Raw genomic sequence first — 21,593 nt, 5'->3', positions numbered from 1 at the left:
TTTATCACTGCATCAGTACACTCAGCAAGAACACTGGAATACATGCTCCTGCAGGCCCTGGGGCAAGGGAATAGCAAGTCAGAAAGAACTTTCCCCTCAAGCTTACTCTTCCCACATCTGCGTGGGCAGAGAACTGAGAAGGGCCCTGAACCACAGCGACCAAGCTCCCAGAAGGCTCTAGTTCACCTTGGCTTTGGGCAATCTCTGCATTTTCCCTTGGTCTGCACTTGATCATGAGACAAGCATGATACAGGCAGCCCTCAGAGATATTTTGGGTTTGGCTCCAGACCGCCAAAATAAAGTGAATTACCCCAAGAGTCACATGAATTTTTTTGGTTTCCTAGTTCCTACAACAGTTATGTTTACACTACACTGTAGTCAATTAAGTATGTAACAGCACTGAGAAAAAAGGCACAAAACTAAGAAACACTTTATTGCTAAAAAAGGCTAACCGTCATCTGAGTCTTCACCAAGTCATGTAGTTAAAATCAAAGATCACTGACGGCAGAGCACCGTAACAGATACAACAATGAAGAAAAAGTTTGAAATACCACGGGAGTTAAAATGACACAGAGATATGAAGTGAGCAAATGCTGCTGCAAAAATGGCTCTAAGATATGTGGGCAACGCAGGGCAGCCCCAAGCCTGCAGTTTGTAAAAAGGAAAAACAAACACAGAATCTGCAAAGTGCTACAAAATGAGTTACATCCCTATTTACCTTATTGGAGACTCCACAAAAATGAACTCAAAAATTATCTCATGTATTCTCCAGCCCTCAGAAATGAATGACTTGCAGTAGGTAATACAAGATTATTTACTTCAAATTGAATTGTAGGGAAAAACAGATGATTTCTTTCAGCTTCCCATTTTTAATGTCTAACCTGATCCAGAAAAATAAAGATTAATTTAAGAGTGGAATCATGTTATTAGAGCTACACAAGCCTTTTTACCTAGTTCGTCCACTAGACGTTTAGTAGCACTACTGGCCTTCACTGCTTATTTCCACATTGACCTTGAGGGCAACAGAATGTGCCACCCCAAAATAGTGGGCCGCCCTATTGCCCACGCCACTCCTCTGGCATTATTTTGAAGTGAAGACAATTTAGGAACAGCAGACACAGGAGGAACTCTGATCTCCCCACCTTTCTGTTGAAAAGCAAAGCTAACATTTCCCTTAGTGAAGGTGCTTCCCACCCTATCCTATACTAGCAGGAGAAAAACCCTTATCACGGGAGATGGAAAGGTAGCAATGAGAAGAATCTGCACACACACACACACAAAAACCTTATTAAAGTAACCCTATCTTCTATTAGTTTCCCCTCATATATCTACCTTCCCACAATTTATTGCCTCCAGATGTCCAAATCCCCTTTTCCTTGGTTACTTTTCCACAATTTGTCACCCTCTGTTAATCTGTATTAAGCTTCCAGGTCTACAAGTTCCTTTTTTCCCAATTCTTCTCTGTGACACTCATGTGTGTATGTGAAATAAACCTTTTCTCCCATTAATCTGCCCATTGTCAAGTTTAATTTGCAGGCCCCAGCTACTGAACATAAAAGGGAGAAGGAAACGTTTTTCCTTCCCTACAGAACACAGTATGGGACACAGTCATCTCAAACCTTAGCTTCTTTACAGCTGAAAGTGATAAACTCCATCAAAGAAAAGTAAACTCTCAGTATACCAACACAGGTCACTCATCCTGAAAAAACCTTCTCCTTGGAAGGGGCCAACCCCATTGTATCACAGAAGGAACAAAAAGCATCCAGGAAAAGGAAAACTGTATATGTGTCAAGCAGTCACACCACATATACACCCATGGAAGGCATTTACTCCGGAAGCATTAAATTATGAAAGCAGAAAATGACTCTTGGACCAAACTCATTATCATCTGACCCTGACAACTGTGCAGGGTTCACCATATTCATTCTCGCGCTTCCATGGGGTTGAAGTCTTTGCACAAAGACTTCCTACGAAGCCTGCAGCATTGCGTCTGGCTCAAGTACACCAGAATCAGAATCAGGCTCTTCATAAAAATAAACCTGCTGGAGCTTCACTCTAGACCTGCTAAATCAGAAGCTCTGAAGTGGACACCCACCTGCTAGATTCCAAAACAAACGCTTTTTGTTTGTTTTGAATTTGGCTGCACCAGGTCTTAGTTGCAGGATCTTCATTGTGGCATGCGGGCTCTTTAGTTTTGGAATGTGGGATCTAGTTCCCTGACCTGGGATCGAACCCAGAATCCCCACATTGGGAGAGTGGAGTTTTAGCCACAAAATGATGACTGGTTCCTAAGAGGCAGAAGAAGGTTCCTTCTGTGTAGCTGAGAAGAATGATTAAAAATGTTCATCAAGTCATAAATTACTCCACACAATGACACCAAAGCCATGGCTTCTGATGGCTGGGCTGCTAATTCCATAGATTATGCTTGGTTTGTTTTCAATCACATTTCAGCTGACACTCAATCTGTTCCTTGGTAAAAATGAGGGTCCTAGGTTAGAACAATGCTTCTAAATTCCTGTAAGATTCTATGTGAGTCTGATCCTTAATGAAACGAAAGCAATAAGGCTTTAATAAGTATTTAATTTAAAGGACTGTCAGGGCTTCCCTGGCAGTCTAATGGTTACGGCTCCATATTTCCACTGCAGGGGGCATGAGATTCATCCCTGGGCGGGAAACTAAGATCTCATAAGCCGCAGAGCATGGCCAAATAAACAAATAAAGAACTGTCCTTTACTTGAAATTATAAGCTTCCTACTTTTAATAAAAAAACATTCCTGATAAAAATGATAGTAATACAATTTTTTCAAATGGTCATTAAAAAAAATTAAGTCAGCAAGCTTATGTTAGTGCTTCCTATTTAAAAAAAAAACTATATCAGTTCTAATGAGATGGATGAAACTGGAGCCCATTATACAGAGCGAAGTAAGCCAGAAAGATAAAGACCATTACAGTATACTAACACATATATATGGACTTTAGAAAGATGATAACGATAACCCTATATGCAAAACAGAAAAAGAGACTCAGATGTATAGAAGAGACTTGTGGACTCTGGGAGAAGGCGAGGGTGGGATGTTTCAAAAGAACAGCACTGAAACATGTATATTATCTAGGGTGAAACAGATAACCTGCCCAGGTTGGGTACATGAGACAAGTGCTCGGGCCTGGTGCACTGGGAAGACCCAGAGGGATCGGGTGGAGAGGGAGGTGGGAGGGGGGACTGGGATGGGGAATACATGTAAATCCATGGCTAATTCATTTCAATGTATAACAAAAACTACTGTAATGATGTAAAGTAATTAGCCTCCAACTAATAAAAATTTAAAAAAAATAAAAAATAAAAAAATAAAATAAAATAAAAACTATAGTAAGACTGAATTAGTAGAGCTCCAAAATCATTTCCAACTACTCCATCAATCCTTGAGTCTAAGCTTTCATGAAGGAAGGCTAAAAACAAAAAATGTGTATTTTTTTGTTAAAATCCACATGGAAAATTTAGAAATTACACATAATGATCACAATGTAAGCTCCATGAGGATGGGAATTTTTATCCGCTTTGTCTGTTACTAGGACCACAGCATCTAAAAATGTACCTATATACCTGGTATACTACTAAGTGAGCAAATAATAATGAAACAATTAAAACTTCTGTGTGAATTCATCCACAGCAAAAAATTTAAAAATCCACCAAGCTTGAGATCTGTATATTTTTTAGTTTATGCTCTTAAGAATTATTTACTTATTTATAACTTCAGGCTGTTCTGGGTCTTTGTTGCTGCCCATGCAGACTTCTCACTGTAGCGGCTTCTCTTGTTACAGAGCACAGGCTCTAGGCGCCAGGGCTTCAGTACTTGCAGCACGTGGCTCAGAAGCTGTGGTGCACAGGCTAAGTTGCTTGCTCCACGGCATGTGGGATTCCTGGACCAGGAATCGAACCCATGTCCCCTGCATTGGCAGAAGGCTTCTCATCCACTGTGCCACCAGGGAAGTCCCTAGATTTATATATTTAAGAAAAATACTGGTTGGAGAGTCAAAAGTAAAGAAACTTCTATGTCAATTTCCCAAGGGACATCTCTCAACAGTACTAACACCTCGACCATAAAACCACTTTTACAGTGTCCTTTTCCTGCTCAAAATCCTTCCATAGTTCACTGGGCTTCCAGAAACTCTGTATTTTTACTACCACCTGCCCCTCAGCTTCTATCTCTCATTGGAGACACCTCTGTTCCAGTCAATTTGATTACACAACACACCCTGCCTCTGTCCCTGACCTACCCTATCAAAAAATGATATACATCCAGTTCAAGTTCACAAAGATTATTATCTCTACCCCCAAACTATCCAATGTGCCCAAGCAGAAGTGATCAGTTCTCAACTACCCTAAGGGAACCTTACTCTGGTGCCACCAAACTCTGGGGTTGACTCTCTACAATACATTTTGCTCCCCTATTGTATTGTAAACTTCTAGAGGGAAGATACCTTTGTCTACAAATCTTGATATCTACCCTTTTCTCTCAACCATCTTCAGTCCAAATACTTTGCACTTAAGAGAAGTGAAGTGAAGACAGGAACAAATGAAATGTGTTTCAATTTTCCCTACACCTGTTTGGAAAGCACTGCAGGTAAGGAGTTTGCTATGGTACCTGCAGATAACCCAGATAAGGAGAATCCTGGGACAAATCTAAACTCACATTTTATCAATTAGTTATTATCTTCTCTGATAGTCAAGGCATACTACACCCTTCCTGGCATTTCAAAACCAAATCCAGTTTGATACAAGCCCAAATGGCACATCATAAAAATATGAAATAGGGGATTTTCCCCAAGAGATCAGTGTTTACTGAAAACTAAGTTGTGGTAGCAAAATGAGATAAGTAAAGTGAAAGTGAAGTCACTCGGTTGTGTCTTGACTCTTTGTGACCCCATGGACTATATAGCCTACCAAGTTCCTCCGTCCATGGGATTTTCCAGGAAAGAATACTGGAGGGAGTTGCCATTTTTTTGTCCAGATCTTCCCAACCCAGAAATTGAACCGGGGTCTCCCGCATTGCAGGCAGACGCTTTATCCTCTGAGCCACCGGGGAAGTCCCAAATAAGTAAGGTCAGGTTCTTTACAAGGAAGCGGTGAGTGGCTAACTCCCAAGCTGTCCTTTGCTAGCTCTCCGAAGTAGTTTTTTTTTTTAAACTGGAAGTAGCTGATCTCTTAATTCATCTATTTACATTTCTAACAGGAATCTAAAAATGGTGGCATCCCCTTCTTGATTAATACCAATTAATCAAGGCAATGATAAAGGATGCCACAGGCTGATTAGGACATTCACGAGGAAGAAGGAAAACAGAAAAGCAGAGAGGGAGTAAGATGGGCAGCTATCAAGTGATGTCACAGGCTGTCCGGGGGCCCTCTTACTGGCACCCCTCCATCTGCTTTCTGCAGTCAGACTTCTCCGAGGCTCTGTCTGGACTAAGATGTCAAGGTGCAAGTTGATAATTAAACCGGGATTTTTCCTTTCGTCGATCTCACCTCCGTTTTGAACCTCAAAAATGAGCACTGAACACTGGAGACAGTATCCTGTCTCCTTTAACCTTTCACAGCTGTTAATTCTGAGCTTCATTCACAAACGGTTACTGAGCAGGGACTTTGTTAAAGTGATAAAAGGCTGAAAACATACAAACCCGTTTCTGCCTTGAAGGAGTTCCCAATGTAGTGTCATTTAAGCATCTCTCTCCAAAGGAACTTCAAGAACCCATTCCCAAGCCAAGGGACTCTTAGATACAACCTTTTTTTTTTTTTTTTGGCCTCATGCGGGGCACGCGGGATCTTAATTTCCCGACCCACTGATCGAGCTCATGACGCCTGCAACAGAATCGCGGAGTGTTACCACTGGAGCCCCAGCAAAGTCCCTCGATTACAGTATTTTAATACCAACAGCAAGTACCTTACCCAAGTCCTGCGATAGATAAGCCCTCCTCAATAACTTGGAAACTAAACTTGTTTTTTAGATGAATAGTTTCTGAATCACTGGAGTTACAACCCTCTTTGGCGAAGAGGTAGTTTTAAAATCCCGCCTCCCCCCCCTCCCAACGAAAGATCTGTAAAATCATTTAATAGTAAATCCTACATCCACATAAACTGCAGTCGGTGATTCTCAACCTTGGCTGCAATTCAGAATCACCAAAGCCGAGGTTGTACCCAGGTTAAGCAGAATTTTTTTCAACTCCTCAGGTGACTTGAATGTGCAGCCAAGAGAGAGAACAGCCGCTGTAAATCATTCTACCCTTGAAACTGAACGGAGAGCCCTAGGATCCCCAGTAAACTACACACGCTCCATCTTTCCTCCCCCCTCCCCAGAGAGACGCGGGCGAGCTGCAATTATTCTCCATGCAGTTTTATGTTTCAAGAGTCTGGTGTTGAGATCCAGCATGGAATACAACAATACCCCTCCACTCAGAGGAGTGAGGATGTAGGAAAGTTCTGTTAAATTTAATCACCTCGGGCCACCGTTAGGATGACACCTGCGCCAGAAAGGATGCAGGCTTAGCTTCGGGGGTCCCGGATAAGTCCTTTCAGACTTCCTTTCTCTACACCCGCTAGGATCCTGACTCCGACCCTCGCGGCGAAGCGGAAAGCGCTGCGCCGGAGGGGGCGGGGGGGGGGGGGTCCATCCTAGGGCCGGGGTGGAGGTGGATCGCACTAAGGAACAACGAGGCTGTTCCTGCAGGGAGCGGCTTTGGGACGCTGCGCGGCAGGGACCCAGGCACGAGGAGAAGCGCCAGGAACCAAGGATACTCACGCATGTGCCGCCCAGCTTGTGTCTCTCCACCACGGCCGCCCGGGCGCCCAGCTCGGCCGCCCGGCGCGCGCTGGCTAGCCCGCCCGAGCCGCCGCCGATCACCAAGTAGTCGTACGATATCTCGGCTCCGGCGCTGGGCGGCGGGCACGGCGGCTGCGGCTCCTGCTTGCACGCCATGGCGCGGGAGAAGGCGCGGGCTGGCCCGGCCGGAGGTGGCGCGGAGCTAGGGAAGGCGCGCGCCGCCCGCAGCCAGCCGTGTCCCGCGCTCGCGATTAGAGTCCGGGCCAGCAGGGCCATGCGCGCGGAAGTGCGCGCCTTGGGGGTGCGGCCGGGGGCGGGCCCGGGGAATGACGGGGGCGTGCGGGCCCCGGGGCAGGCGCAGCCTCACGGTGACTAAGCACTCAGCCGCGGCGCGGTGCTCCGCAGGGAGTGGGGCGGGGTGGGGGTGGAGCCCTAGCGCTCGGCTGCACTGGGGCTGACAGGCGCCGAGGGGCGGTGTCGACCCCTCTGCGTCCCCTCGTGCCCACGAGCCAGCTCGCCCTGCTCCATAAGGGGATGTCTTTCCCGATCTCGCCGCCTACGTGTTCTCCCCAGCACCTGGGTCCCCGCATCCGAGTGGCATCAGCTGGATGTAGGTTTCTGAAGTCGGATGGGTGGAGGAAGGATGAATGCCCCTTTTTGTTCCCCCAGCCTTTTCTGAGGAAGCGCCTTGGGAGTTGCCAGTGGCGCCGGACTTCTCCAGGAAAGGAGACTTGCCCACAATCCTTTTGAGAGTGATGTTTCTCAAGGTTTAATCCGCAGACCACCTGATCCCTGGATCCTAACCCAGATCTACTAAATCGGAAGCTTTGGGGCAGGACCCAAGCAATCTACATTTTAAACCCTCCACCCAGCCCCCATCACCACCACCAGATGATACGTTAAGCATGGTTTGGGAGGCTTTGGAACAAATGTTTTTGTGTTCAAAAGTTGCAGCATAAAGATAGCGTAGAGTTGGACACACAAAAGCATTTCTTCCCAGGCTGTAGAGACTGAGGTGTCAATTTAGAATATCTGGAGGCTCTCAACTCCACACCACTTTGTGTGGCCAGCGCCTGTCACTCACGAAGCCGAGAGCGTTGTAGGCAGAGGACTAAAGGTCCGGTCTCGGAGAAGCTTAGGCTCCGCATGTGCAAGGAGAAGGAGAATCAACCGCACTCCAGTTAGACTAGTATCCAATTCTTGAAGTTTTTGTTTGGATCATTTTTGTTTTCTTTTCCTGATTAAAAAGGAATAGAGGAAAAAATGGGAAAGTTCCTCCTTTCACTAGACTGCCATGTAGTAAATGTAGATGAAACTGTTGAGTTTTTACAACTATCATAGTGATCGCTGTGTCATTAAACATTAAACCACTGGGTGAAAGTTTGAGGAGGAAAAAGTTATTTACACAGTCAGAATATGTCCCCAAAGATTGCTTACTGATCACACAGGGGAAACTGGTGGCTTTACAGTAGTTCACACACCACCTTATTCCAGTGGTCAAAGGCGAATATAGTGGGACAGCTCTCATTGTGTGCCTGGCGATGCAATGCAGTAAGAAGAATAAACTTCACTTATGTAGTATTACTGCTAAAAATCCATAACCTGAATCTATTCATGAAAGCCACCTGAATCTATTCAGAAAAAAGCCACAGGGTGGGAAATTGTACAAGTAACTGGCCTGTACTCTTTAAAAGCTATCAGTGTCTTAAAAACAAAGCAGGCGAAGGAACTAGTCCAGGTTAAAGACTGAAGAACTAAGAGAATGAAGGGCAAAGTTTGATCCTAGATGGGATTCTGGACGGGGAAATTTTCCTATAAAGGATGATTGGTGAAATTTGAATATGGCCTGTATAATATACAATAATACTACATCGATGTTAAGTTTCCTGAGTTTGAGAATTGTACTGTGGCTAAATAAGAGAATAGCCCTGTTCTTAGGAAATGTGCACAAGTACTTGGGAGTAAAGAGTCTGGGTCAGAGAAACTTGGTTCATATCTGCCTTAACCCCACCCCACCCCCCACCAGAGGTGCTATCATAGTCACTTAATCCCTCTGAGAGTCATTTTCTTCATGTGTGAAGTAGGAAAGCTGACAGAAAGAAGACAGGCGTGTCAAACAAAGAAAATAACTTAGAGTGGAGGATAGTGAGCTAGCAGTAAGAGGAAGTAGTAAGCAGAGCAGTGCTGATTGGGGCGGTTCACATAGGCAGCTTGAAGGGGACGATGGGAGATGGGTAGAGGAGTCCTGGAAAGGCTTGCTAGTAACCAGGCTAAGGTGTTTAGACATTATTTCACAGGCAGTAGACTCTGAAGATTTCTCAGAGGTGTTTTTCCCTGGAAATAGATGAAATGGATTAGAAATGGTGAAACTGGCAGTGTAGGAGGCAAAGCTAATACATGTCAGTATTAAGAACATACAAGAAGGAAGAGATTGGACAAACTGAGAAAGTGAAATTGACAGATTGGGGAGAGGGCACAAGATTCAAAGATGACAAGTCTTGAACCAGGAAATATGGGAGGACAATGATGCTATAAAGCAAATATAAAGATGATGAAAGGAGGTCAAGGTCTACATCTCTGCTGGTTTTAATGGAGAAAACTTTCCATCCCCTAAGTACATAATTCTATGCAATATGTTGAACAAAGATTCATAATGTATTATTTGAACCTAAAATATTTTATGTTCAGGACTTCCCTGGTGGTCCAATGGCTGAGACTCCATACTTTCAATGCAGGGGACCTGGGTTCGATCCCTAGTTCAGGAACTAGATCCCACATGCTGCAACTAAGATTGAAGATACTACACGAAGCTAATGACCCAGTGCAGGTAAACAGATAAATAAATAAAAATGTTTAAAAAAATATGTTCATGTAAATATTTTTCCTTTTTGAACTTCTGACTTAGGTGGGAAGGGACAAGTAGCCATATCCCCAGCACTTCTGTACCTAAACTTTCTCTCCTTCAAGCAAAGAAATGTCAGTTCAAGAAAAAATTTAGTAAATGTAGCTAATAAGAGGTAGTTTCAGGATTCTGAGAATGAAAATCAACTACGTTATTCAAGTGTGGCAGTCTTATGACATCATTATAATCTACTGTAATTTGTAAGGAACAGCAGAGGAAAGCATCTATTTCATGTTTTAATAATTTCATCATTAATTTTTTCTTTTGACCACTAGACAATTTTAGGTGATTCCACAAAGACACTGTGAAATATCTGTCAAAATAATAAAGTGCAAGTGAGTTAGTCACTCAGTTGTGTCTGCCTCTTTGAGACCCCATGGACTGTAGCACACCAGGCTCCTCTGTCCGTGGGATTCTCCAGGCAAGAATACTGGAGTGGGCTGCCATTTCACCAGTGATTAATACGGATTGAACCAAGCACTGTCCTGAAGAGCTTTCTTAGGGACTTCTCTGGTGATCCAATGCCTAAGATCCCACGCTCCCAATGCAGAGGGCCTGGGTTTGATCCCTGGTCAGGGAAGTAGATCCCTCATGCCACAACTAAAGATCCCACAAGCTGCAATGGAGATTGAAGATCCCACGTGCCACAAATAAGACCTGGCACAACCAAATCAATCAATCAGTAGATATATTATTTTAAAAATAGCTTTATTAGGCATGATGGTAAGAGCTTTCTGTTATCCTCTCTTGAACCCAAGAAATAAATATTATCATCATCTCCATTTTGGAAATAGAGACCAAGGCGCAAAGAGAGTAAATGCCTTAACTTGAATAAGGTGATACAGTTGGTGAAAGGCAGAGCTGGGATTCAGATCCTGGAGGCCTGACTCTAAACCATATTTTCTTAACCATTAATGGAAAGAAATCATCAAAGATATGGTCTCAGTGAAAATACAAGATCCAAGTTTTTTATGTGGTTTTTTTTTTTTGTTTTGTAGGAGAAAATGTTGAATATCACTTTTTATTTTGTTAAAAGAGTTTATGGCCTCATACTTCTCTGCTAGTCAGTGGTTAAGAATCTGCCTGCCAATGCAGAAGACACTGGTTCACTCCCTGGTCTGGGAAGATCCCACATGCCTCGGGGCAACTAAGCCCATGCACCACAACTACTGAAGCCTATGTGCCTAGAGCCCGTGGTCTACAACAAGAGAAGCCACCACATTGAGAAGCACAAACATTGCAACTAGAGAGTAGCCTCTGCTCACCACAACTAGAGAAAGCCCTCACACAGCAACAAAGACCCAGTGTAACCAATAAATAAATAAATTTTAAAAATTGCTCTTCCCTTCCGTGGCCATTGCTGAAACACTACTGGCCAAAATGAAGTTCAATCCCTTTGTGACTTCTGACCAAAGCAAGAACTGAAAAAGGCATTTCAATGCACCTTCCCACATTCACAGGAAAATTATGTCTTCTCCTCTTTCTAAAGAGCTGAGACAGAAGTACAACGTTCAATCCATGCCCACCCGAAAGGATGACGATGTTCAGGTTGTATGAGGGTACTACAAAGGGCAGCGAATTAGGAGAGTAGTCCAGGTTTACAGAAGAAGGCTAATGGCGTGACTGTCCATGTGGGCGTTCACCCCAGCAAGGTGGTTATCACCAAACTCAAACTGGACAAAGACTGCAAAAAGATCCGTGAACATAAAGCCAAATCTTGCCAAGTAGGAAAAGAAAAGGGCAAATATAAGAAGAAACAATTGAGAAGATGCAGGAATAAAGTCATCTTGTCTACAGCTTTCATTAAAAACTGTCAAAATGAAAAAAAAAAACTTTTTAAAATTGTACCCTCTCCCTATGCATTTTTTTCTAAAGTGTAATTTATAGGAAATGTATTCATGACTCATAAGTGACATTTATATTACAACTCTGTCTTCTTTTAAGCTAATAGGTCAAGAGATTTGTTAAAAGGAAGGTAGAAATGGTACTTCAGTAAACAATCTGAGAAGTCTCTACAGGAAATAGTAGAAGAAAGAAACACAAAGAAGCTTGCACATCCCAGTTGCTCAATGAAATATAAATTTCTCATGATGCATATGTGAAAATAATTACACTTATTTATAAGAAGGATAGAAATAATGAGAAAAGAAATAATACAAGGATTACTCAGTTACACAATTTCATTGTTTTGTATTGAGAAAATGAATAAATACTGAAGACACAGAGAACAATAACTATAATTGAATGTGAGATTAACAAAAAGCAAGTTTTACAATAAGAGAAGGAATTTTCCCAAGGGAAAGAGCAAGGCTCCTTTGTTGGAAAATGGGCCACTCCCTCAGAAGATAGATCTAGACAGAAATCATATATGCACTGATTACCTTTTTCACCCTTTTGATCTCTAATTGTTTTACTGATGTATTTTCAAATATGGGTGGGAGATTATTAAAAAGCTTTAGAAATAACATATATACCTATTCTGAATCTAAACATGTTTTATTATTTCTGTAATCACTTCTTTTTTTACAGTGTATATTTCATCCCCGTAACTTACTTGTTTTGTAAGTTTATGCCTCTTAATCTCCCTCACCTGCTCATTCATCTACCCATCACCTCCCACCCCAGCAGCCACCTGTTTCTTCTCTGTGTATATGACAGTTTCTGTTTTGAGTGTCATTTGTTTTGCTTTTTAGATTCCACATATAAGTAAAATCATACACTATTTGTTTTTCTCTGTTTGACTTATTTCACATAGCACCATACCTTCTAGTTTCATCCATGTTATCACAAATGACAATATTCCATTCTTTTTTATGACTGGGTAGTATTCCATTTCATTCTTTATCCATTCATCTATCCATGGGCACTTACGTTGCTTCATTATTTTGGTTATTTGAATAAGACCGAAATGAACTTGTGGGTGCATATACCTTTTCAAATTAGTGTTTTTGTTTTCTTTGGGAAAATATCCAGAAGTGGAATTGCTGGATCATAGGGTCATCCTATTTTTAATTTATAGAGGAAATTCCACAGTCACTGTCCAATTTATGTTTCCATCAACAGTACACAAGTGTTCTCTTTTCTCCACATCATCACCGACACCTGTTATTTGTTGTCTTTTTGATAATAGCCACTCACAGGTGTGAGGTGATAGCTCATTGTGGTTTTGATTTACATCACCCTGATAATTAGTGATGTTGAGCATCTGTTCATGTATCTGTTGGCCATCTGTATCTCTTCTTTGGAGAATGTCCATTCAGATCCTCTCTCATTTTCAAATCAGGATGTTTGGGGGTTTTTTTTTTTTTTTTTAATGTTGAGTTGTTGGAATTCTTTGTATATTTTTGATATTATATCAGATATATCTGGACAGATATCCAGACAGAAAAGCAGTAGGGGAACACTGGCCTTACACAACACATTAGATCAGATGGATGCATATAACACTCCTTCCAAAAGCAGTGGAATACATTCTTTTTTCAAATACACATGGGACATTCTCTAGGATACATCACATGCTAGCCACAAAACAAGTCTAAATAAATTTAAGAAGACTGAAATCATATCAAGCATCTTCTCCTACCACAATGCTATGAGAGCAGAAATCAACTATAAGTTAATGGTCTTCCTTGGTAGCTCAGCTGGTAAAGAATCTGCCTGCAATGTGGGAGACCTGGGTTCCATCCCTGGGTTGTAAAGATCCCCTGGAGAAGGGAACGGCTACCCACTCCAGTATTCTGGCCTGGAGAATTCCATGGACTATTCCATGGGGTCGCAAAGAGTCAGACACAACTGTGCTTTTATGTAACTTTTATAAATTAATAAAAAACTGCAAAATAGCACAAATACATGGAAGGCTAAATAATATGCTGCTAAACAACCAATGGGTCAATGAATAAATCAAAGAAGTATTTTTAAAATACCTAAAGACATGTGAAAATGGAAACACAATGATTCAGAATCTATTGCTGTTGCTGTTTAATCACTAAGTGATGTCCGACTCTTTGCAATTGCATGGACTAAGAGCCCACTAGCCTCCTGTGCCTGTGGAATTTTCGAGGCAAGAATACTGGAATGGGTTGCCTTCTCCAGGGGACTTTCCCGACCCAGGGATCGAACCTGCAGCCCCTGCTACATCTCCTGCATTGAAGGCGGATCCTTTACCCCTGAGCCAAATCTATGGGGTGCAGCAAAAGAAGCTCTAAGAGGGAATTTTATAGCAATACAAGCCTACTTCAGGAAACAAGAAAAATCTCAAATAAGTAACCTACCTTATACCTACAGGAACTAGAAAAAATAAGAACAAACAAAACCCTAAGTTAATAGAAGGAAAGAAATAAGAAAGATCAGAGCAGAAATAAATTAAATAGAAACCTAAAAAAACATTTGGAAAGATCAATGAAACTAAGAGCTGGCTCTTTGAAAAAATTGAAAAAAATAAATTAAAAAACACATAAACTTCTACCCGGGTCCATCAAGGAAAAAAAAAAAGAGCAGGCCCAAATTGATAAAATCAGAAATGAAAAAGGAGATATTATAGTTGACACCATAGAAATATAAAGGATCATAAGAGATTACTATGACCATTTATACACCAATAAAATGGGCAACTTAGAAGGAATGGACAAATTCCTAGAAATGTGCAATATCCCAAAACTGAACCAGTAAAACTTACAAAATATTAGCAGACTAATTACCAGTAAGGAAACTGAATCAGTAATTTAAAAATCAGACAGGAAAAAGAAATAAGAGCAATTCAAATTGGAAAGGAAGAAGTAAATCTGTCACTGTTTGCAGATTATACTATATTTAGAAAATCCTAAAGATGCCACCAAGAAAACTATTAGAACTATATTCATATATATAATTAGTTCCATATACTATATAAACACACATACACACAGTGAAATACTACTCAGTCATAAAAGATGATGAAATTTTGCCATTTGTAATAACATGGATGGACTGGAAAGGTATTATGCTAAGTGAAATAAGGGGTGGGATGTGGGAGGGAGGTTCAAGAAGGATATATGGTTGATTCATGTTGATGTATGGCAGAAACGAACACAATATTGTAAAGCAATTATCTATCCTTCAATTTAAAATACATTTTTAAAAAAGACAAATACTGTATGACATCATTTATATACGGAATCTAAAAATAAAATTATAGTGTATATAACAAAAAGGACTCACAGATATAGAGAACAAATTACCAGTTACTAGTGGGGAGAGAAAAGTGAGAGCGCCAAGATATGAGTAAGGGATTAAGAGGTACAAAAACATGTACACTGTTAGGTATTCAATAAATAAACTACAAGGATATATTGTACAACACAGGGAATATTGCCTATATTTATTAATAACTATAAGTGGAGTATAATCTTCAAAAATTGTGAATCACTATGTTTTACACCTATAACATATAATATTGTACCTCAACTATATCTCAATTTTTTAAATTTATTCTTTTTTCAATTGTTTTAAAAGGGAAAAAAGAATAATACAGTGAACATCCACACACTTTGGCTTAAGAAATGAAGTTTTACCACACTGTATAGCTCCAAATATCCATCCCTTGTCCACCTTCCTTCCTCTCCTCAGAGGTAATCAGTATCCTGAACTGGGTCTTTATCACTTCTCTTTTCTTGGAATTACATGTCCATCATCAGAAAAACAGACATTCATGTTCTTATATTGTAATACTATGCATAAGTGAAAATAAATTAGGGCTATACAAATTAACTTTGAACAATTTAACATAACATTAAATGAGAAAAGAATATATTAAAGTATGCAAAACAATATTATTTTACTTAGTTACATAATATACTAACATTTGAAACTTTTCCTTATATATATATATATATATATATATATATAAATTAAAAAAAATCATCCATAATTTCACCACTATGATGTAGCCGTTTTTCCTTGTTGGCCTATTTTAAAGTCATGTCTGCTAATTCAATCATCTATGTAATTTCTGAGTCTGTTTCCCCTGGTTTTCTTCTGCTTATGTGTCACCTTTTCCTGCTTCTTGTCATGCCTAGTAATTTTTTAATTTAATGGCTGAGGGACTTCCCTGGTGGTCCAGGGTTAAGACTCCAGACTCCCAATTCAGGAGGCCCAGGTTTGATCCCTGGTCATGGAACTAGATCCCACATAGTGCAAGAGCCAAAGAAGTGCCACAGCCAAAAAAAAAAGTATTTTTAAAAATTTAATGGTTGACATGATATTGAATATCTGAATTTTGTTCTTTTTCTTTATAAGGTGTTGCTCTTTTTTGCAGAAAGTTGTTATTTATGATCAACTTGATCCTTTTGTGACTTCTTTTCTAAAGTTTTTTTTAGAGCAGTTCTAAAGAAGCCTTTAAGTAAAACTCTCTTGTGGTCTCATAAATGCCTCACGGAAAGGTCAGAAAATTACGGTCTATAGGCCAAATCTAGCCCATGGACTGTTTTTGTAAACAAAGTTTTATTGGAATACAGCCATAACCATTTGATTATTTATTATGAATGGCTGCCTTTGTGCCACAATAGTAGAGCTAAGTATTTGAGATAGAGACTACATGACCTGCAAAGCTTAAAATATTTGCTATCTACTCATTTATAGAAATGACCACTACCTAGTCATTTACATAAAATGTTTGTTTATTCCTCTCCTACAGAGGGGACTTCCATGCTGGTCAGTTGGAGTCTAAATGTTTCCTTACCTACATGAGCTGTATGGTTCAATCACCTTACAGCTCCCTGATCTGTCTTTGCCTGTCCTTGTGGAGTTTCTTCCATCACATGTGGAGCTTAGGATCCCAAGTAGATTTCTGGAGTCACTCTGAAAATAAATATGGCATTTTCTTACAAAACTAAAAATGTGTTTACTATCAGTTCAGTTCAGTCACTCAGTCGTGTCTAAATCTTTGCAGCCCCACGGACTGCAGCAAGCCAAGCTTCCCTGTCCATCACCAACTCCCGGAGCCTACTCAAACTCATGTCCATTGCATCAGTGATGCCATCCAACCATCTCATCCTCTGTTGTCCAATCCTCCTCCCACCTTCAATCTTTCCCAGCATCAGGGCCTTTTCAAATGAGTCAGTTCTTCGCATCAGGTGGCTAAAGTATTGGAGCTTCAGCATCAGTCCTTCTAATGAATATTCAGGACTGATTTCCTTTAGGATGGACTAGTGGGATCTCCTTGCAGTCCAAGGGACTCTCAAGAGTCTTCTCCAACACCACAATTCAAAAGCATCAATTCTTCTGTGCTCAGCTTTCTTTATAGTCCAACTCTCACATCCATACATGACTACTGGAAAAACCATAGCTTTGACTAGGAGGACCTTGGTTGGCAAAGTAATGTCTCTGTTTTTTAATATGCTGTCTAGGTTGGTCATAGCTTTTCTTCCAAGGAGCAAGCATCTTTTAATTTCATGGCTGCAGTCACCATCTGCAGTGTTTTTGGAGCCTCCCAAAATAAAGTCTCTCACTGTTTCCATTGTGAGAGAATAAATAATGATACACTTAACTTGTATAAATCTCAAGGAGAGTATAGTGAGTAAAAAAAGCCTATCTCAAAAGCCAATATTAAAATTTTTAATATGGCTCAATTTGTCTTTTTTTTTTAAGTTTTTAAAAAATATTTATTTATTTGGCTGTGCCAGGCTTTAGTTGTAGCATGTCTTTAGTTGCAGCATGTGGGATCAGTTTTCTGACCAGGGACCAAACCCAGGCCCCCTGCATTGGGAGCACAAGAGTCCCAGTCACTAGTTTGTTTTTAAACATCCTTATATGGGTACTCAAGGAATGGTACAACTAAGATAAGTGAATTTAAAAAAAAAAGATGTGCATTTCATTGTAGTTAATGAACTCCAGTATTCTGGCCTGGAGAATCCCATGGACTATATAGTCCATGGGGTCACAAAGAGTCAGACACAACTGAGCGACTTTCACTTCACTTCAATGAATGCTGCACAATTTCACTTTACATAATATTCTTGAAGCGCCAAACTTAAAAAGATGGAGAACAGATTACTGGTTGCCTGGAGTATGGTGGTGATGAAGGATAGAAAATGAAGTGCCTGTGAGTATAAAATGGTAGGGCAAGAGATAGTGATGGAGCTATTATGTGTTACGTATCTCGACTAGTGGCGGTCGGTCACAGGAAACAACACAGGTAATAACACTGTATACAGCGAGATACCCACCCACAAATGAGTGTACGTAAAACTGGCAAGATCTGAATAAGCTTGATAGATTGTGTCAATATAAATTTCCTGTTTATATAAATCCTGTACTATAATTTTGGTTTTTTTTCCATTTATTTTTATTAGTTGGAGGCTAATTACTTTACAACATTGCAGTGGTTTTTGTCATACATTGAAATGAATTAGCCATGGATTTGCATGTATTCCCCATCCCGGTCCCCCCCCCCCCCACCAAAATCCTGTACTATAATTTTGAATGAATTTGCCAATGGGGGAAACTGAGTAAGAATGCATGTGTTCCCTCTGTATTATTTCTTTTCTTTCTTTTTTTTTTTTTAAGTATTTATTTATTGGCTACATGGTATGTGGGATCTTAGTTCCCTGACCAGGGATTGAACATGCACCCCTTGCATTGGAAGCAGAGTTTTAACCACCAGACTGCCAGGGAAGTCCCTGTATTATTTCTTATAACTCTATGTGCACCTATAATTATCTCAAAATAAAAAGTTTAAAAAATTATGATGTGTGTACAAAGCCTAATCCAAACAGCACATTCTGTATCATTCCATTTATAGAAGTCCTGTGTGTGTGCTCAGTTGCTCAGTTGTGTCCAACTCTTTGTGACCCCATGCCTGCCAGGCATCTCTGTCCATGGGATTTTAGATGTTTTAAAAGAGATAGAGCTAATCTATAGTAGAAAAAAAAAAAATCAAAACAATGGTTACTTTCTGGGAAAAACCTTGAATCTTGCACTAGTATATGAGGTTAAGAAACAAGACAAGAGGCCTAAAATGGATTGATTATGTGAATCCCCACACCACCAAATGCAGAATTTACTTACAGCTTCAGCTCTCCCAAAAATGGAATCACCTGATCAGCACTAGTTAGGGAATCTACTTCTTGGACCTGTGCCATCCTCTAAAATAGCCTTGTGATAGCCAACCTGCTGTTTTGCCTAAAATAACTTCCGTGTTCCTGTTCCCTTTTGGCTAGTAAAGTCCTTCATTCTCTCAGCTCCCCAGAGCTCCTTTCTATCAGGATAGAAGGTTTGAATTAACTTTCGCTCAAGATTTTTAACATGTTTCAGTTTAACAATGATTATGCTGGAACCCAAGGAAGGGTAGGGTTACGATGTTAGCTTTTCAATGTAGTTAACGAAATGCATGCTGAAGTATATACATTATATGAAGTATGCAGACACATATGATATAGTTAATGATACACACACTGAAGTATCTTGGGGAAAATATTCTAAAGTCTCCAACTATGAAATGCATCTAATAAGACCTACTGATGAATGGATAGATTGACAGATATATGATAATATGTATAATAAAATGTGGACTTCCTGGGTGGCTCAGAGGTAAAGAACCCACCTGCCAAACCAGGAGACGCAAGGACACAGGTTTGATCCCTGGATTGGTAAGATCCCCTGAAGAAGGAAATGGCAACCCACTCCAGTATTCTGGCCTGGAAAACCCCATGGCAGGCTACAGTCCATGGGGTCATAGAGTCATACATGACTTAGCAGTTAAACAACAAACAAAATAAAATGTGGGTATATGGATAGTCATTGTAAATTTATTCAACTTTTTTGTCTGAAAAGTTTCATAAGCTATTGAAAAACTTAACTAGTTTTTTTAAATACAAAAATTCCAAATATTAGGTAACATAAGCAGTTTTGTTGTTGTTACTCAGTCATGTCTGACTCTTTGCGACCCCACAGACTGTAGCATGCCAGGCTTCCCTGTCCTTCACTATCTTCCGGAGTGTGGATACTCTTAATACATACAATTCAGGGTACATGTTAATAAACATTATTCCCCCAATAAAATAAGATTAGATTTTAAAATGTGATGGCAATCCTACTTTAAAAAAATTTTTTTAAATTTATTTGGCTGCACCAGGTCCCAGCTATAGCACACAAGACCCTTAGTTGCAGGATGTAAACTCCTATCTGTGGTATGTGGGATTTAGTTTCCCAACCAGGACCAAACCCAGGCCCCCTGCATTGGGAGTACAGACCACCATAGAAGTCTCGACAATCCTACTTTTTTACACATAAAGAAAACTGGTAGCATCACTTCTTAAATATAAAAAAATGTGAAATTTGTATTTTAAGAATGCTAACAGACAATGACTTAATATAAACTATCAAGATTTAAAAGTCCTTTCCTCTTATGCCAGGTAGCTCAGATGGTAAAGAATCAGACTGCAATGCAGGAAACCCTGATTCAATCCTGGGTCAGGAAGGTTCCCCCAGAGAAGGGAATGGCAACCCACTCCAGTATCCATGCCTGGAACATCCCACAGACAGAGGAGCCTGGCGGGCTACAGTCCATGGAGTCACAAAGAGTTGGACATGACTAAGCAACTAACACATCATTTCTTCCTCTTATACAATACTCAAAGTGTTCATATGAGATTTTATTGCAAGAACTGAAACACCTATAAATAATAGCTTAATTATGATCACTGAGAACTGTGACCTTACATCAATCAACATGACTTTCCTATTTGTTCCAGGAAATTCTTGCCAACAAAGATAGCTGTAAATCAGCACATAACTTAATTGTTTTCATTGTTAGCTTTATAAACTTCCTGAAAATCTAGTTATGTGAACAACAGGTTACTCATCGGGGTAAAAAGCTTCCCTCTCATGCACTAAGAAGCTGAATTGGTCACTCAACTGGGCAAATTCCTGTTCTTATCAAAAAGGCCACATCTGCCTTCAAGTCCTGCATCTTGCTATGTCCACCAGAACTAAACTTATACCATGTACTATGTCTAATCCCAGTTAGATCTCCACATCAAAAAGACTACCTTAAACCATTCCAAACTAGATTTGAAAAGCCTTATAAAAATCATCCTTGAATTCCCCTCTAAGACACTACAAAAATTATGATACATCAGTGTTCTCCCTTAATGCAGTAAGTGAGAAACTTGGTTTTAGCTGAATAGGTTAGTTTGGTGGTCTGGTGGGAGAAAGGGGTGGATGGAAGTAGATAACTGCGGTGAAGAGACTTCACAATCAACAAAGTTTGGGAAATGTATTACAACCTCATGCAAATTTTAGAGTATGTGGGAAGCTTCATTTTACTGTTCTGACAGAGACTCACTGCTGTCATCAATAGATTATACCAGGAATGCAGAGAGAGGAAGCAAAATGCCTAAACAAGGAAATCACACCAAAATGAAGACAGTTAAGCAGTGTGGAACTCCTTTCTTTCCTTTCTTCATGTAGACAAAAAATGAGAAGCTCTGAGTCAATATAGTTAATTACTTCATTAGTATGCCATATAAAAATTTATAATACTTCATCTAGACTGATTTTGAGATTGTGCCCTCCTACTTTGCACCTTCACTTCCAGGAAGTGTGCTCCTAACTGCAACCTACCTCTAGGCACGTCCACTCAAACTTGAAACTGCAGTATTTTAATTCCTGAATTTTCTGCATTCAATTTCCTTTACTTGAAATCCCACTCTTCCTCTTGCCGCCTTTCCCAATTCCTAACCTTTAGGACACAATTTAGGCATGATTTCCTTCAGGAAAGCCTTCAAGCCCTCGCTGGGGATGGGGTTCTACAGCCCCGTGCCCATCCTCATCACAACACTCAAGCACTGACTCCACTTATCTGTTTACAGAGCTACTAAACTTAATTTCTGAGCTTCCTGAGG

The 21,593-nt window shown here is 40.4% G+C and overlaps 1 protein-coding gene and 1 pseudogene across 1 annotated transcript in view; one reads left to right on the top strand and one right to left on the bottom strand.

The window, feature by feature from the left end:
- The window catches only part of GSR (glutathione-disulfide reductase), a 47,798-nt gene extending 40,572 nt beyond the window's left edge, over positions 1-7,226 (bottom strand). The window contains exon 1 of the mRNA XM_020879089.2: positions 6,792-7,226. Coding sequence (XP_020734748.2) covers positions 6,792-7,088 — 297 coding nt within the window. The 5' untranslated portion in view covers positions 7,089-7,226. The remainder of the gene's footprint in view (positions 1-6,791) is intronic.
- Positions 7,227-10,752: 3,526 nt separating this feature from the next.
- Positions 10,753-12,438, top strand: LOC139032586 (large ribosomal subunit protein uL24-like; annotated as a pseudogene).
- Positions 12,439-21,593: the final 9,155 nt, after the last annotated feature.

Source organism: Odocoileus virginianus, chromosome 32 (genome assembly GCF_023699985.2).
Source record: "Odocoileus virginianus isolate 20LAN1187 ecotype Illinois chromosome 32, Ovbor_1.2, whole genome shotgun sequence".
Taxonomy (NCBI): Eukaryota; Metazoa; Chordata; class Mammalia; order Artiodactyla; family Cervidae; genus Odocoileus; species Odocoileus virginianus.
The sequence above is the reverse complement of the archived record's forward strand: the minus strand, read 5'-3'. Positions and strand labels throughout refer to the sequence as shown.